We start from the raw sequence: 19515 nt of genomic DNA, 5'->3' as shown, positions 1-19515 counted from the left end.
CGCAAAGTAATGAGAAATACTTTGGTACCTGGGGATGGCAAATTAGGACCCAACTGGGAAGGGCTGTACAAAGTGGTGGGATTAGTAGGAAAATGAGCCTACCACTTAAAAGAAGTAGACGGCCGAGTTATCCCAAGTCCATGGCACACGGCCAATCTCAAGATATTCTATTTTAGCTCTTTACACTTGTAATTTTCTTTTACATTTTGGTCTAACATTCAAATAAAATAAGTAGACAATTTTTTTGGGTAAATTTTTCTATACTTGTATTTATTTCGATCTGTGTGTAAATCTTTGCCCGACTGGGGGGCAAAGAAGGTTGGTAGGTTTAACCAATACTATTTTTGCACTCTTTAGCTGAGATGATTATTTCGGCCAAAAAAGGTTGGCAATATTGACCAACACAATTTTTACACTCTTTAGCCGAGATGGCAGGATTGACTAACACAATTTTTACACTGTTTAGCCAAGATGGTTATCTCGGCTAAAGAAGGTTGGCAGGATTGACTAACACAATTTTTACACTGTTTAGCCAAGATGGTTATCTTGGCTAAAGAAGGTTAACAGGATTAACCAACACAATTTTTGCAATATTTAGCTAAGATAAGATTATCTCGGCTAAAGAAGGTTGGCAAGCTTGATCAACACAATTTTTGCACTCTTCAGTCAAGATGGTTATCTCGGCTAAAAAAGATTGACAGGATTGACCAACATAATTCTTTGCACTCTTTAGCTGAGATGGTTATCTCGGCTAAAGAGGATTGACAGGTTTGACCAACAGATTTTTGGACTCCTTAACCGAGATGGTTATCTCAGCCAAAGAATATTGGAATTATCATGTGTAGCTGAACAGATAAGCGCGGCAAAGTATGCCTTCACAATGGGGGAGCACATTCAGAAAGTAACATAAGAGAGATACAATTGGTGAGCAAAAAGTTTGAAGTTTTTCATTGATTTGAGGAATGATTATAAGGAGGGGCATGTAGCCCAGTTACATTAAAAAAAAAAAAAAGAAGAAGAAGAAAACAAACAAACAAAACAAAACAAATTAAAACAAAAACTACTTCAAAAATGGAGAATAAGAGCAAGTCTCATCATGGTCATACAAACAGATCATCTAGCTTGGCATCGACATCCTTATCGATTTTCGTTGCTACCAGCTCAGCCTCAACATCTTCATCAATGGTCAGATTGATATTCGGGTAGATCTGATTGGGTACTTCCAACTGAGCTAGCCAAGGGGGTTGACAAATGGGGTTAACAGTAGCCAAGAAAGTCACAAAATTCGACGTAAGGCTCTCTTCCTCTTCCACAGCAAGGAACTTTTGTTGTATGACGTTGGCATAAGCCGCCATGTAACTTGGAATAAAATGGGGAAGAGGGTTGAGGAAGATCTCAGAGTCTGCAAGCTGATCGAGCTTCTCTGCTGTCGCTTTCTAGCCACACTTCAAAAAGATATCCTTGGCCGTTTCGCATTGCTGGACGTAGGCTTCTTCGTCTTTCTTGTAACCTCTGTCCTCAGCATCCACTATTTTTTTCTCTAGTTCCTTTATTTTGGTGTCTTCTTTCTTCTCGAGCTTGGTGAGTTCAAGCAGATAGAGGTTTTTCTTCTCAGCTAGGGCCTTTTGTTTGTCATCTTTAGCTGATTTAACTTTCTCGGCCAATTGGTCCCAATCGGTGACTATCTCGGCTAGTTTTGCCTTGATTTTCTATAGCTCGACCGCCTTGGCCTCGCTATTCGTAATGGCCACCTTGGTAGTTTTCCTCAGTTCTAGTACACGTTGATGGGCAACGTGATTTTTCTTTACAGCCTACAAATCATGAGAAAGCATTAGCAAAAATGAACAAAGCGTTGGAGACGAAACGTAGAATTTATACTTACCAAAATGAGAGATTTGGTGGCCGATCGAATTGCCTTGAGTTCGGTCAATTGCTCATGCCGCTCCATGTCTGCCAATAGACAGGCGCTCTTCACCAAATTGAAGGCCAGTTGGTGGTTCTTCTCAGCGCACACTGAGTTGGTGGTGGTTATAACGCGACCCTTAAAGGACACGGCTGGTTTCCACATCGGGGGGAAATACGTGTTAGCATGGCCAAAGCGGTGGACTCTCTAGGGTTGTGCGGTTTTAAGTTGCTCAGTCTCCACTTCATCCACCAACCATTGTTGTTCGGTGGATGAAGTACGAGGCCTCTTGCTGGGCCGAGATGTGGATGCCCTTGTGGTTGGGAGAGCGACAACGGTTTCACGCGGTTGCTCAGTTGTGCGCAGCTTGGCTTTAACCTCGGCAGTGGCAGCAGGAGCCTTCTCAGTAATGAGGGCACGTACGACTCTTCTTTTTGCCATTTCTTGCTCTTTGGTGACAAGGACGAGATTGATTTAAGGAAGGCTTGGGTCTGGTTCTGGTGAAGGTTCGAGGAAGAAGTCAGTGACTTTGCTCCTCCTCTTGCTGCTATACCGGTAAGTTGGCTCAAAGCTTAGTAGCTCTATCCAATCCCTATGCCAATATCTTAGTGAGGTGCGGAGCGCGTCTTGGTTAGCGTATGGGTAATTCTCCTTGCGTACGTTCAGATCTACAAAAAATTAAAAGGTTAACACGGTTGTAAGTGATTAAATAGCTAAGAAGAGTAAAACCGAGTTACTCATACCGGCGTTGCCTTTATTCCAGTTTATGTTATAGCTTGGTATCCTGGCCTCCTGGTCCTCGTAATTTCCAAAGGTCGAGAGAAAGTCATCGTCGTGCAAGTCTTTGTCCGGTGTGTGCTTGACGACTTTCTCTCAGCCTCTTTTAACTTTAAGGTAGTAGAACCAACTGTTATCATTCCGACCGAGCCAGTATTGGTGGAATATCTCAGCTAGTTTAAGGTTAAGGCTGAGACGATGGTTGAGCTCGGCGATGCCATTTATAATCCTATATATGTTAGTGGACAATTGGGTGGGGTAGAGTCTGATCTACCTGAGGAATTCACAAATAAAGGGTTGGACTGGGAAGTGGAGTCCACCCTCTACTATTGATATTACAGTGAAAGGGCAACAATCGAGTTTGCCCCACTCAGCCATACTGAATTATATGTCATATGGAATGGCATATTTCCTTTCAGAATTTGGCTATCGCACCCGACGAGCTTACCATAAAACAGTACTTGCCCATGGTCTTAAATTAAGGGTTACTGAGTTTTCCTTGGCTGTCTAGCTCGACTGTCTAGCTTGGCTTTGATCTGGTTGCTCGGTTGAGCAGCACTGCCAAGGGGCTATGTGAAAGGGAGTGCCTGGCCAACCTAGTCAAGTCTGTAAGGTAGAAAATAAATTTTGTTATGCCCAAGTATTGGCCGAGCTAAGGCGACAATGTAAATCAATCAGGTTTGTTCGCTCGGCCACATGACCCTGTGCGTTATTTTTACCTTAGCCGAGGAAAAGGGTACGGTTTTAAATCGGTCCTGGTTAGGGGCAATTTGTCAGCCCAGTTAGAATTAGCCATAATATTCTTATCTCTGTCGTGATTCCTAGAAAAACTGTGCAAACTGGTTTTTATTTCGATTTCAGCTTGATTTCGGATCAAATTCGCTAACTTATGACTTGTTTTAGTTCCAGCCATGGGTTGTTCATCTTAGATCTTGAGATTTTAAGGGCTTACAGTGCTGCTAAGACCATTTCAAGTTGATATTATGCTCGTTTGGTGGATTAGTATATGAATATGTTATTTTTAAACCTGTGTGGAAGAACTATTAGCGCTAGAGCACCCAAAAATGAAGAACAACTTGCATAACAGTGGAATAACATAAGAGAGTGAAAGAAACTTACAGATTTGAAGGCAGAATTGAGTCCCAGACAGCAAAAACGATTCTCCAGGCAATTGTGAGTTCAGCGGTGAAGAAGTTCGCGGCAATAATGGAAGAATCGAGATGCGAGGAGGAGGCACGGGTTTTAGGGTTTGGTTGAAGATGGTAAATAGTGAACTGGTTGTTCGTAGGTATAGGCATTTTATACATACTACTTGAAAAGACGGGACTGTTCAAATATTTGGGTAGTGTATGACAGCTGTAACAGGGATACAGGCACAATGGGGGACTGCCACGTGTTTCAGACGTGTCAGGTATGTCAGACGTGTTACGAGTACCATGCTGGTAGATGGATATGTTGTGCAATTGAAAAGAAATTTGTGGGACCAAACAAATGTTTTAGCTCGGTTAATTTGAGCATTCTTAGCTTAGCTAGAGGTAAGTAATCCTAATCATGCAGTGCAGATGGAATTAAGGAGCAATTGAGAGGATAATTTGAATAGACAAATTGGGCAGAGCTAAGTAAAATCCTGTTTGAAAGTTGGGCTGTGCAATGGGCTGAAATAAGAGCTTGTGTAGCTCAGTCTTGGGTTAAGCTGACACTAGTCCGGTAAAAAATGTGTTGCTAGGGCCTGGACCTAGGTATCTGAAGGCAATCCTTTAGTGGACCGAGATATTGTCAATAAAGAGGGCCGAGCTATGTGTAGCTTAGCAGGGTGCCATCCTATAGTTAAGGTTATCACGGCTCTACCAAGGGGAGCAAAGATCCGAGATAGCTCGGTTAACCACAACGACCGCCAAGAAAAAGAGTTTGAACCATTTCACCTGGTTGGTAGAGAGAAGGGTGTTCTAAGGATAAGCATTATCGTTTAAGAATGTGATTCTTAGGAGGACTCTGCTAAGGAGGGATAGAGGTCTACTAGGATTGTTTCACGTGGAATCTATAAGAGCTCATGACAAAACCTATGCACAGGTATTGCAATTCTTGCTCTCAAATACATAGAGCTTATTGTCTATTGTCTACTTGCTGACTTAGGCATCAGAGGGGTTTTTGGTATACACTCGTCGGTTAGCTCACTTGTATTTTTAGGCAGTAAAGCAACAACATTTGAAGGAGCGCAAGCTTGGTTAACAAGATTACGAGAAGATTATTTTATACTTATACAGATTTAAAAAAAGATTTGAAGCGACTCTTTTAGTCCCTAGCATTGTTCTCATTGAAAAAGACCAAAATTTGAATCATTGGAAAATTCAAATAGAATATTTGAAAGCTCTGGTAACTTTATTCGAATGATCCATTGTAGTTCATGGAAGTCACAAAAAAAATAATAATAATAATAAATAAAAATGAATAAAAAATAAATAAAAAAATAAAAAACCGAATATTTTGAGAAGAAAACAAAAACAAAAATCAAGTCATTTTATATCAGTCTTCTTATTTATGGATTAAATTTTTCTTAAATTCAAATTTGAACTTGATCATCAGGTTCAAGCTCTTGGTCCCATCACGAGTCTCGTTTTAATAATTTAAACTATTTATTTTGTAGATTCTCTGTATATATTTTCCATAAAAATAATCCGATAATCGTAATTTTTTCATTTTATTGCGTATTAGACAGCCTGTTTTCAAAAATATACATGTCATTTTTTTTTAAACAAACGTGCTAAATAAAAATGTTACAATTAACAAGCTGACATGATTTTTTTCATAAATAATATACGTGTAGGAACTTATAAAATGAATTATTCATGGGATCCTTGTGAGCCCAACACACCAAAACATGAATTTAAGCCAATTCTTTTAGTTATTTATTTATATATTGTTTGGTCTCTTAATAGAAACATAATTGCCTCATTTGGAGGTTAAGTATTTTAGTTAAAAAGTTATTATAAATTGTCATATTATTCTCTTTATTTTTTTATATATTTTTTTATAAAAAGTCAAAACAATACTACCATGTTCCCAAACGACTAATTAAATAAACTGTAATATACTTTTTCCTTTAACTTCTTGTACTATACCAACTCATAAAATGCATTTGGGGTTAAAAAAAACGGCTGTGATTGAGGCCTCGAAAATGAGGTTCGAAATTGTCTCGAATGCATTTTTTTTTTTTTTTTGGGTTAATACATTACAGAAAAAAATAAATAAAAATAATAATAATAATAACAAGCAAAGCATCAACCCAGCAAAAAAAAAAAATTTTGAGCCAAATTTGAGCCAAAAAATTTGAGGCCTCAATCATTAATCTAAAAAAAATGTGAAAAATGTTTGAGGGCCCTAATTTCTGTGGCTCAAATTGTTCAAATTTGCCAAAACGACGTCGTTTTGGCAAATTCGAGCCATTTGAGCCACAGAAATTAGGGCTCTCTATCATTGTTGAAAAAATGTGGCCAATATTTCAAAAATGATATATATTCAAGGCCTTTTCTGGGAAGTACCTAAAAGGTCAAAAGTTAATTTCTTAACTTATTTTTGGTTATATCATTTACTCTATTTTTGTTTACGTATTTTTTAAAATAATCAAAAAAAATCAAAATGCTTGTTTTTAACTACTTTTCAAAACAATCCAAAGTTTTAAATATCAGTCCATATCTATTAGTATTTTTAACTTTTGATATTGTCATACCAATTAATAATGCCTGATACAAATTAATATTTAATTGTATCACTAATATTGATATATTCTAATATAATTATTTAAAATTATTATATATGTATATATATATATATATATATATATGAGACAAATCTTAAGGAATTGGCCTAGTTGGTACAACTTAAGATTTAAGGGTGTGTACTCTTTAGATCTTAAATTCAATTCTCATTAGGAACAATCCACTACTTGGCGCCACACCTATGAGTTTTGCTCGAGATTTACCCAATTCACTTGAAAGGATACTTTATATGAATTCAAAGATTAGATGAGACTGGGATATTCGGTCATAAATATAATTCACTTGAAAGGATACTTTATATGAATTCAAAGATTAGATGAGACTGGGATATTCGGTCATAAATATTTATATGTATATATGAGACAAACAATAGAATTTTTATGTAAATCTGAGCAAGAGAATATTGGGAGACGGGGACAGGCGTGAAAATAAAAAAATGAGATGAGACTGTGATGACTGGTAAGTGGAAGGAAAATGAGTGAGAGCACTAATTAGTGCTTTCACTAATGATGTGGCAGTGGGTCTTCTCATGAGTGATTTGATCTATTGGCTTGTATTTTTTTTTATTGAGTGTCATGTCATTAGTGGTCTTTTTAGAGTTCCAAAATTAATGGTCACTATCATTGTTGTAAGTGGAAAGATGGTGACCGAAAACGTGTGGAAAAGAGAGGGACTTTCCAAAACCATTTTCACAGAAAATATATATATATATATATATATATATTAGATATGATAGTGATATCACACCGTGATAATAATAATTTAAGATTTTATAAATTTCAGGTTAAATAATAAAATAAGATTTTATCTAATAAAAATTTAAAAAAATTGAAAAGCTCAACAATAAGAATTTATAATAAAAAAATTGTCAATAGGTGATAGTCTAATGGTTAAAGTCTTGTTTGGAAACATTTTATTTTAATAATTTTAGATTTTTCACGAAAAGATGTATAAAAAAAATAGAAAGAGTAATGTTATAACTTATAGTAATTTTTCGACATTTTAACTAAAATATATTGTTTCCAAACGAGACATAAGTGACAGAACAATCTCGATTTAGAATAAAAATTATAATATTATTAGATTATTATAAAATAAAACTTTTATTTAATTTTATTTATAATTTTTTTTATTAAGCGGTAACAAGACGCCAAAGTGGTAATTAATATTTTTCCCAATTTCACTTTCGCCTGCGTTGAAAGTGAAATGTAATGTGAGGATGACACAATGGTGAGGGAGACACATACACACAAGTGCTATGCGTAATCTGCACAGCAGGGGTTTAAGCTTCTCTTTACGGGGGTGTTTTGGAAGAGGTTTTTTTTTTAAAAAAAAATTAGATTAAAATAGTAATAAAGGATAAAATAAATTAAAATAATTAATAAGACAAAATATCGTATCAAACTTATAATCATTTTATTTTTTCTTTCACAAATATCATATTTAATTATAAAAAAATTCAACAATATTTTCAAACACAATTATTTTAACTAGGTAAAAATAACTAACTTCCCAGACCGGCCATAGTCTTCAAAAGGATTGGAGGACCAACCAATTGTTGTTGTTGTTGGTTTTTTTTTTTTTTTTTAATATATATTTATTTTTTAAAGTTCTTTTAATTATTTATAACAAAATAATTATAAGTATATAGCCACATCAGATTTATTTTATTTTATATTTTTAAAATTATACGTACTATTTATTTATTACAAAATCAAATTATAAAATCATATTACTAAAATTATCAAATTTATTTATTTGTTTTTATAAATAATTTATATACAAGAATTTTAAAATTGACAAATAATAAAAATAGACTAGCATATCCCAACAAAAAATTAAAGCGTTTTATAAACTAATGCAACCATGGGTATTGGGACTATTAAAACTTAGCAATTGGTATAGGTAATATAATATATAATGTCTTACTTTTATTTGAATAAAAAAAAATGTCACTTTTATTAATACAATTATATTAAAGATTATAACGGTATAGGAAATGTTGAAGAATGACTAGCAAGTATTACAGCTAATGGATGTAATTGTCGAAATTAACTCTATGTTTCCATGCTTTTTTATTCTAGTATCTAAAGGTATTTTTAATTACATAATATAATGAGAATCTCAATTCTGGAGATTTGAGAAATTTTTAAATTTTATCTTGCACCTAAAAACACATTGAAATAGAAAAATTTAAGAAAAAACAATATGGTGCTCAAAGTGGAAAATGTTAGATAATAGTAAAGGAAGATGAGTGAGCAAAAGAAAAGAAAAGCTCTGGTAGTGGAAGAAAGATTACAAAAAAATCTTTGGGACAGTTTTTAGTTTCTTTATTTCTCATTATAAAAAACCCAATTTGGAGGGAGTTGGTAAGACCGTCTACGTTATGTTTGATTGAGAGATTTAGAAAGAAATTTAAAAAAAAAAAAAAGAGAAAATATGTATGAAATTAAATAAAGTATAGGTATATTTTATTCACATTTTACTTATCTTTTCTAATTTTTTTTTTCAAATCCATTTTCAAATCTCCGAACCAAACACAACATTAACTGGAGAGATTAGTCATAATTTTGGAATACGGCCGTGTGGTGTCTTTAGTAATAGAATATTTATCAATAAATCTCATCTCACAGATAAATACTCCAATCAATCTAATTTTTTTTTTAATTGAATTTTTAAGTCCTATTAGTGGAGGGTTTCTTTTCGCATGATCTTATTTTTTTATTTATTTTGGTAGTGGTTTGGTGGACAGTTATACCATTTTTTTTATTAATGTGACAGGTATAATGTGATACTCCACTGTAACATGTATTAATATGACACTCTAAAAAAATTAAATACTCTTTAATGTATTTTTCCTAAATGTGACAACGTGACAGATATAATGTGACACTCCAAAATTTTTACTCCAAAAAAAATAAAAATAAAGACTCTTTAGTGCACTTTTGCCAAATGTGATAACGTAGCGAATATGATGTGACATTTTAAAAAAAATAAAATCTCTTTAGTGTACTTTTCTCAAAAGTGATAACGTGGTAGGTATGGTGTGCACTCTAAAAAAAATAAAAACTCCTTAATGTACTTTTTCCAAATGTGACAACGTGGCAGGTATGATGTGACACTTTAAAAAAATAAAAAAAAATTATTTAGTGTATTTTTTTTCAAACGTGACAATGTAGTGGGTATGATGTGACACTCCAAAAAAAAATAAAAACTCCTTAGTGTACTTTTCTCAAAAGTGACAACGTGGCGGGTATGATGTGACATTCTAAAAAAAATTAAAAACTCCTTAGTGTACTTTTCCAAAGGTGACATGTGATTTCTTACGTGGCGGGTATGATGTGACACTCTAAAAAAATTAAAAACTCTTTAATATATTTTTTCCAAATGTAACATTCTAATGTAGCGGGTAAATGAGCTATTACACATCTAAAATGACTAAATAGTTCATAATAAAAAATATAGGACTATATGGATTACAAATCTAAATATGAGACTTATTGGTCAATCTTCCTAAATTATTATGATTAGAATATTAATAAAATATTAAAAAAATTAAAAATTAATAAGTTATTAAAAAAGAGCAATATTCACATGACACCATGTAGGTATTGTTTAAAATATTTGATAATTTATTTAGAATTTCTAACATATGTATTCAAGAAATTAAAAAGTTACAAAATTATACAAAAAGTTAAAAATTACTTCTCATGATCTCTATATTTTTTTTTGATATGTTTTTTGTCGTATGAACGAAGTCACTCTCAACTATTTTATTTTTTTTTATCTCATATTTTAATTAATAAATCACGAAAAAAAAGAGGTAGGAAACTTCCTTTCTAATTCTATTTATGATTATTTTTATTTATTTTTTCTGTGGGTGAGGTGACATGTTTCAATCCAATTATCAAGTAAAGCAATTAGTTATATCAATATATATTCGAGAAAAAAAATACTATCACAACTTACATTTGTATTTTTGGCATAAACTAATCTCCAATTGAGTAAGCCCACATAATTAATATAATTCGAGTAGTTTTTTTTTTTTTTTAACCTCCAATCTTTAAATGTGTAAATTATTCAGTAAAAAAATAAAATTAATGAAATAGTTATAATCAAATAATTTTAGCATATTTGTTTTTAAAAAAATTATAATAAATATAATTCTAAAAATATTATATATATATATATATATTTAATTAAATATATTAAAATAATGAGATTAAAAAATTAGGGTAAACTATCAATAGATCCTAATAGTTAGACTTAATTCCTATCAAGTCCTATTGAAAGTAAGTTTTGGTAAAATCGTCGCTAAAAATAATTTTTTTGTAACGATTTTTTACACATGTCACTAAAAATTGACAATTAGTGACTTTTTATTGTCATGATTTTTATAAATTGTTGCTAAAACTTACAATTAGTGACTTTTTTGTGACGAATTTTTTAAATTTTCACTAAAAGTTGTGAATTAATGACATTTTTTTGTGATGATTTTTTTAAACTGTCGCTCAAACTTATAATTAATGACATTTTTTGTGACAAAATTTTCATATTATCGCTAAAAATTAACAATTAGTGACATATTTTAATTGTATTTAATAAAAAATATTATTAATTATTATAGAACTTATTGAATAATAAATTTACTTATTAGGACATACACGTAAATCTCCTTTAAAATTATCATATTAATCCATTACTGAGAATCATTTAAATTAGGCTTTGTCGTAGTCGGCTTAGACTAGACCACGTCCACACACAACACATAAGACTGGACTGAGAAAAACTACACTTTTATTTATTTATTTATTTTTCATAGTACAAAACATTTTCAATATTGAACGCCAAATGCGGACCCAATCCTATTTTACATCAGGCCAACCCTATTTTGCATCAGACCAATTTCATTGACTTGTTCAACATTAAATCTGGACCATAAGATAGTTGTGGAAAAATTATTTAGTAATTTTCGAATAAATTTATGTAATGTCCCAATTTAATATTTATTAGTTAAAATAATAAGATTAGTCATTTTTGTTGATTTTTTAGAAGATGACAAGTGTCAAGTGATAAGTATGTGTCAAATTTGTGTAATTGACAATCTCATTTGACAAAATTATTTTTAGTTATAATTTTATTTGCTTTTTTATTTCAGTGAGGCTATGCTTGTATTTGACATTTCACTAACTATGAACTATTTGGACAAGAATTTTATTGGGTTTTGGAACATTATAGAATGAATGAATCTAGAAATACAAAGTGATAATAGAATCAGACATCGTGTATGATTAAGGCCAAATTGTACATCATTGAGGCCGTTAATTAGAATCTCTTAATTTCACTTGCTGGTCAAACTGTATACTTTATGTGTGTTGAATGTCAATCAGGTTGTACATAGTCGGAGCATAAAATGGGCAAAAAGACAAAATTTGGAGAGAGTTGACTTTCCTGCACGTGCGTTGATTTTTTCTGGGAAAATGTGCCCGACGTTTTAAACCTGTTTGGAAGAGATCAGAAGTATAAGAAGGCAAGGAAAAGGCTGGAATAGAGGCTGGAAGTTGTTTTTGTCAAGAAAGGGAGGCTAGGGTTTGAAAAGAAGAGGAACTTGAAGCTTCAAGCATGTCTCCTATGGTGGCTTCTTCTCCATCTACCTTATTCCACTCCTCTATGAGTGGCTAGTCTCATTTTCTAGGATTTTGATAAAACCCTAGCCATGTAATAGGTTTTTCTTTTTGATTTTCAGTTATGTAAAGGTTTGAACACGTGTATGGTGTTTTAGAAGTTTCATATATATATTTTTCATTATTTCTTCAAATATTCGGCTTTTTGTGATTGTTGAATGTTTTCCATACAAGGGTTTTCTATTATTTCACATTCAAGGTATGAGACGAATCGTACTACGAGAGACGAGTCGTATCACTACCTTAGTTTAGAGTGAACGATTCGTACTACTTGAGATGGTTCGTGCTCGTACATTGAATGTGATGATTTTCTTGTTAAATGCTTTAAACTTGTAGTTACGAAGTATTATTCCCACTACAAGAAAAAACACTTTTGGCGACTAAATTTTTAGTCGCCAAAAGTCCTTTTTTAGTCGACAAATGTAGAATTTTCACTTTCCCCGACTAAATATTTTAGTCGCCGCTGTGGTCGCCAATACATGGTCACGAATACCTTTGGCGACTAAAGATTTGTTAGTCGGCAATACATATGTCTTCGGCGACCAAAGAATTAGTCGCCAATAGTGAATTTCATTTTGGGAAATTATACATTTAGCGACTAAACTTTTAGTCGCCAATACTGAATTTTTTTTTTATTATTTATACATTTGCCGACTAAACTTTTCGTCGCCAATTCCCTATCTTTCGGCGACCACAGACTTTAGTCGCCAAAAGTATTTTTCAGGAAAAAAAATAATTTGCCTCTGCTTTTCCCAAGTTTCGAACCACCAACCTCCCAACCCTAAACCTTTACCAACACTCTATCCCCACTACGCCACTAATACATTCTGTAAATATTAATGCAAAATATATTATTTATATACTATATTGACCGGAATTAATACAAAGTTATATATATATATATAAATAATTATTTTTATTTAATATATTTTATGTAAAAAATTAATTATTTACTAAAAAAATTAGGATCGCACTTTTGGCGACTAAATCTGAATTTTAGTCGCCAATTCTATATTTTTTGGCTACTAATTTGTATTCTGTCGCTAAAAGAATTAAATCCCGCCTAAGGATATCACTTTTGGCGACTAAACTGAATTTTAGTCGCCAAAACCTCTACTTTGGGCGACTAAAGTGCAATTTAGTCGCAATTCTTGACCTTTCAGCGACCAAACAAATTTTAGTCGGCAAAACAGCTATAATCGGCGACTAAGCTGTTTTTTAGTCGCCAAAACCATCACTTTTGGCAACTAAATTATTTTAGTCACCAAAAACCGTCACTTTTGGCTACTAAACAACCTATAGTCGCTAAAAACCCTACATTCGGCGACTAAACTGCCTTTTAGTCGCCAAAACCGTTATATTCGGCGACTAAACTCTTTTAGTCAGCAAAACTGATCAACTTTGGCGACTAATTCCATTTTAGTCGCCAAAAACCGTACTTTCTGCGACGAAAAATGATATTTTAGTCGCCGATTGTACTTTTTGTTGTAGTGTCCGTTCAAACCATAACATAATTGTTTTCAATTTGAAAACCCTATTTACGTGACTAGTGGTGGACTCTTCGCCCTAGGTTTTTCCCCAATTCAGTAAATCCATTTTCAGTTATAATTGATAATTTAATTATTTAGTTTAATTTATTCGTTATTAAATTAGGTTATAATCAATCATTCTTTTCATCAAAATTAATTTAGGAATTTATCAATTAAATTAATTTAATTTCACAATTTCATTCTATATTTTTCTTTTCTCGTAAGAATTGATTCGAGTATTAGAATTAGTTTTTCAATATTTGACATATGACTCACGTTCTAATATTTTCCCCTTTTATGAGCCCTTAATATTTTTTTGTTAGTCAATAAGATTAGAGCACTAATGTTCAATTCACAATAGCTTTCATATTATCATTATTTAAATTATTGATTTTTGAGTAGAGATTAAGAAAAATAAATGAAAAATATAGATGAAATATAATTGTATTTCATTCATAATCCACCCACTTTTTCTTTTCTCATTTTTAAATTAGCACAAAAATTCATAATCCAGTGAGCCTAAGAATATGCAAAAGTTGGGGAAAGAAAAGCAGATACACACCTGGCCCTGGGCACATGTACGATTGAGGTCCATTGTGGCAAAAGCAAATTGCTTGATTTGTAGTAGTGTCAGTGTCACATTCCCCTCCAGAGTCATTGCACGAGTCGCAGGCCAGGAATTTGTCCATTTCATGATAATCAGCCTCAAATCCCTGCTTCACCAATTCTTCCACAGTCATGTGTTCATCCCCCCAAAATGCATAAAGACCCTCTTGGAGAACTGGAACCTTGATTCTGCTCTTACATTCCCATTCCGGAATATACAAGTCATATAGGCCTTGTACGAAGAAATTAATATTACTACTACTCTGGTTCCCCGCTACCTCGGGGCATTGAAAATGACCCCGTGCTTGTATGTGATCATAAGATGCATTAGGGAGGCAACCATAGAGCAAAGTAAGATTTAGAACATGCGGATGTGGACCGTAATCGAAAAGAGTGAAATTCAAAGTCGTGTCACTGAATTCCACAGGGCAAAGATTATCCCACAGATCGGCTCGAGCAATGGTCATGTTATTGAAAGATTGATTGATACGAAGAACATGCAAAGTCTGGTTTTGGATAACTATGGTTGTGCTTTCATTGCCATAGCACGTGAGCTCAAAACCTTGAACGCCGCAGAACGGAGGTCGATCTTCTCCCCAGAAGGGATATCCAATTCCTTTTATTTGCTCTCCGCAGTCGTATTTTTTTTCGTGGCAAGTCGTGTAATTTTCATTGTCGGCGCCATGTGATGTTGGACTACTGACGATGAACAAGAAGATGGTGATGATGAAATTAACACGAAGAGGCGGCATGCTGAGAAGAGACATTCAACAACTCCTGGTCTTGGCTGTGATGGACGTAATGGCCCCAACGGGTAAGGTACGTAAGGCTTTGTTTGATTGATTATTATAGAACATATGAAAAAGAGAGAAATGTTTTAAATATTTTAATAAATTGTTTATTTTAAAAATTTGGTTAAAAATCAATTTTTAATTTTTTTTTGAGTCACATTAAATAATAATTAAAATTAAAAAATAAAAATAAAAATAATAGTGGATTGAGTGTAGTTTGAAAATTTTTTAGAGTCAAATTTGAGATGACTGATTAAGTCCAATGTTAATCTAAGCCAAACTTAAAATGACATATATATTATTAATATATAGTGTGAACCCGGCCTCAACTTTAACATTTGCTAGGTTATCTTGTGATAATATTGAAGCAAACATCACATCCTACTAATGCAAAGTTCTAGTAATTTTTTTTTTTTAAATTTGAAACAATTTTTTATTTTATTTTATTCTTAGATTCACTTTAGTCTAAGGTCTCGCTTAGAAATAAATTATTTTAGTAATTTTTTGATTTTTTATAAAAAGATGTGTAGAAAAGTAGAGAGAGTGATACGAGAACTTATAGTAACATTTTGATTTTTTAATTAAAATAGTTACTTCCCAAACGAAATCTAAATATATTTAAAAAGTATAAAATTTTTAACTTTTTTAAATTCACTAAATATAAAATAATGAAATAATATATTTTTTTTATATTTATTATTATTTTTAAATACATCTAAATTAGATATATTAAAAAATTCATTAAAAGTAAAAAAAAAATACGAAAAACATCATTCCATTGATTCAACCACACAGGGTTCATTTTCTTCCAATACTTGAACAGTGGATGAAGCAATTGTTGATCTTATAGGTGAGGATAAGAATGGCTCTGGGGAAAAGGTGTGGGGGATAAGAAGCAATCATGGTGTGTTTCCATATGAAAGGGTGTAACCTTAGAGTTATGATTCTTATGAATGGTTACAAATATTTTTATAAATATCATTCTCTTGACATTCATTTGAAAATGCAAGTGTTAGGATTCATACATAAGTCATACTCAATTATAAAAGAGAGACTACATAACACAAATTAGTTCATTGTACACATAGAAAGTTGTATAATTTTGGTGTGGGGTGATCGTTGTATCTTGGAAGCATGACGTCCATCAATAGCAAGCACCAGAGGCGAGGGCGAAATTATGTCTTAAATGTTAGATTAAGTGTGACCACATCATAATATGGTGTGCCTCTCCATACTTGATCATTTCCAATTGGCAGGTGTATATCTTCCTTCAAGAAAACGGAATGATCTTGTAAGCTAAATTTGAACACAATGGGTGCATTGTTTTCAAAGGCTGTGACCTTTAGCAAATGGTTGCCATTGTGGTTATAAATACATGGGCAGAATGCTTTCATTTCATACATTTTCTAAACCATTGGAAAACTAGCTTATCTTGACCCAACTTTGCTTCCGAATTATTTTATCTTGCGAGATTAAACCCTCACGGGATCACCGATCACTTAGCCATTGTAAGTTTATCTTTCAGTGGTATCAGAGCCCGGTTTACACATTATCGCAGATGTCGAAATACAGTCCGGAAGAACAAAAACTTTTCGAACTCTTTTTATCAAAAATTCAGAAAATAATTGACCGTCAATTTTCGGCATTAGTTAATTCCGTTTGTTTATTCAATCATCACCAACGTGCTGTATTCCTAGAAAACTACCCAATGAAAATAACTGTTGGTGGTGCAATTGTTCTGAACCTTGCTGAAAGTGAGGCCGAATACCGTTGGAAGCAATTTTATAAAATATTTTTCGGTTCAAATTGTGTCTCCAAATTAGCACCATCTTGTTCTTCTCAGAATTTTGATCACAATGGTGAAATTCGTTGTGAAAAAGGGCGAAGATTTGATCCTCAAAGTTCGAATTTTAGTCTGTGGTCTCCGACTCCAGTTGCCAGAGAAGACGACTAGAATAATTCCATTATAGCCATTACAGCATCTGTTTTGACTATAAATTCCATTGGGCCACATTCAAAAATTAAAAGAAAAGGCCCAAAGATTAGATTTACTGCAAGGAAATCTGTCCCATTGCGTTTAAAAATTAAAAAGAATTTTCTTGAGCCAATAAGCCCAGGCGCGGCCCAACAGCCCAGCGGCCTAGAATCGCAGTCCGCCCAACACCCCGACTTGCGTGTCAGCTCGGACCTGCACCCTTTTGCCCAGCGCAATCCGTCTGCTTAGCGCAACCCGCGTGTCCCGCCGGTTCGGTCCCAGCCGGTTCAGCCAATTCAAACTGGTTCAGACCAGACCTTGAACCAATTCAAGGGGTTTTTCGGCCCGTTCTCACTCATTTCAAAGCCGTTTTCGGTCTTTCAAAAGTCAAAATTTCCAGAATTTTTCTAAGAATTTTTCTGTGGGTACCTGTATTACATTTTCAAAAGAAAAAATTCGAGGAGGTGGCTATCCAACGGTGTTACCAAGGAAAATATCCAAAGAAATTTTTTTTAATAGGCACCATTGTGTACCTTGGGCTCGTAACTATTTTCACAAGACTCATAAGCAGGGTCTTGGGTCCAATAGGCCATTGGGTTTTCATCATTCTCTTTACCCAAGGCACGAAGACCGTTCTACTTCTCCACAACGATATTTTTATCACAGGGGCCGATTCAACAACAACAGGACTTATCCTTATAAAGATCTGTTGTTGTGTTTATTTATTTATTTTGTTTGTAATATCCACATCTGTCTTTTTTTTTAATTTTATTTTATTAAAACACATTTGTTTTTAGTATGACTACTAAAAATGCCATGGATTCTTCAAGAATTGAGATGCTTAATGGAAATAATTTCCCAGCATGGAAATGCCACATTTCTTATCTTCTTACACATGAAAAAACATTGCACTGTTTATCCACTTCTAAGCTAGATGATGATTCTAATTGGTTTCAAAATAAATGGATAGAAGATGATGCAATGGCAAAGGCCACTATGTTACATAATATGAAAGACAACATTATTCCGCTTTTTGAAGAACATGAAACTGCAAAACAATTAATGGAAGCACTAGAAAGTAAGTGTGGAGTTCGATCGAACACACAAATTCAATTGCTCTAGGACAAATATAATAACACTCGTATGAGTGATAATGATAGTGTTGGTGATCATGTTAATCAAATGGAATTAATTGCTAAAGAATTATCCAACGCTGATCACCCTTTGTAGGACAAGATGCAAGTAGCTACCATACTTAATAGTCTTCCATTATCTTGGGATCATGTTGTCACATCTTTAACTCATAGCGGACAAGAGATTTCAATGGTGACATTGCATGTACTCTTAGTGTTGGAAGAAGAAAGAATAAAGCGAAGGCGTAAAGAAGGTTTATCTTCTAACTTGTTGATGGCATAGTCTTCGTCCCAACCACAGAATGATTCCTACATACCATTCAACAAGAAAAAGACGACTTCATTCAAGAGAAAATGGAAGAAGGGGTTTCAGAAAGGATGGAAGAAACAACAAGAATGGCAAAAACAACAACATCACAAGCATCAGATTGGCCCATGTTACAAGTGCGGTCAAAAAGGTCATATCAAAGCCACTTGTCCTCAGAAGAAGTAGAAAAAGGATCATAATCCTATTGCCATGACAGTTTCTGAAGCAATGGTGCTTGAACCTTCATCAAATTCATGGTGGATTGATTCTGCTGTAACTAGGCATATTGTGCAAAATAAAGACATGTTCGTGGAGTTTACTGAAAAGAAGGTTGGTGAACACAAAATCCACATCGGCAACAACTCCTATAGTGATGTTTTGGGCATCGGCAACTGTCAATTCTCTATTAATGGAACTTCTATTGTGCTTCATGATGTGATTTATGTACCCAGCATTCGGTGAAATTTAATTTCAGTTTTGGTGTTAACTCAAAAAGGTTTTGAGATTAATTTTAGGTTTAACTCAGTATTGATTAAGAAATGAAGTGTATTAGTGAAAGGTGTAAGAGTGAATGACATGTACTCTCTTCCTATTGATAATAATAAAGTATGTATTTATAATTATTTGCATGTTTCTACTAGTAATAGTTCTTATTTGTGGCATTTAAGATTAGGTGACATCAATAAAAATAAAATGTATCGAATGCTTAAAAGTGGCTTATTGCCTAAAGTAAGTTCCAACGGTTTTGATATATGTGAACCATGTATCAAAGGCAAAATGACTAGCAAGCCATTTTTCAAACATTGGAAATCATCGGAATTACTCGAAATAATTCATTTGGACATTTGTGGCCCTTTAAGAACTAAAACTCATCGAGGCATGGAATACTTTATTACTTTCACTGATGATTATTCAAGATATGGACATATCTACCTTCCAAAAACACAAATCAGAAGCAATTGACAAGTTTAAGGAATATAAATTAGAGGTAGAAAAGTAACTTGGTCGGTCCATTAAACACTTGAATAATGATA

General features: G+C 33.3%; 1 protein-coding gene across 1 annotated transcript; it reads right to left on the bottom strand.

Moving 5' to 3' along the window:
• Positions 1-2377: 2377 nt before the first annotated feature.
• On the bottom strand, positions 2378-15027 carry LOC145813331 (LEAF RUST 10 DISEASE-RESISTANCE LOCUS RECEPTOR-LIKE PROTEIN KINASE-like 2.8). The gene is made up of 2 exons (XM_082908612.1): positions 14232-15027; positions 2378-2571 (listed from the first exon to the last, which is right to left on the bottom strand). Exons 1-2 carry the CDS (start codon positions 15025-15027, stop codon positions 2378-2380), a joined length of 990 nt encoding a protein of 329 aa, XP_082764738.1.
• Between the last annotated feature and the right edge of the window lie 4488 nt (positions 15028-19515).

This window comes from Camellia sinensis, chromosome 15 (assembly GCF_055761805.1).
Source record: "Camellia sinensis isolate YWXY chromosome 15, ASM5576180v1, whole genome shotgun sequence".
Lineage (NCBI taxonomy): Eukaryota > Viridiplantae > Streptophyta > Magnoliopsida > Ericales > Theaceae > Camellia > Camellia sinensis.
The sequence above is the reverse complement of the archived record's forward strand: the minus strand, read 5'-3'. Positions and strand labels throughout refer to the sequence as shown.

Excerpts from the sequence above, each read along its gene's own strand:
- LOC145813331 (XM_082908612.1), bottom strand. The coding sequence starts at position 15,027 with ATGCCGCCTCTTCGTGTTAATTTCATCATCACCATCTTCTTGTTCATC. Across the intron at positions 2,572-14,231 it reads GTACATGTGCCCAGGGCCAG|ATCTGAACGTACGCAAGGAG; the intron begins GTGTGTATCTGC and ends AATTTTTTGTAG.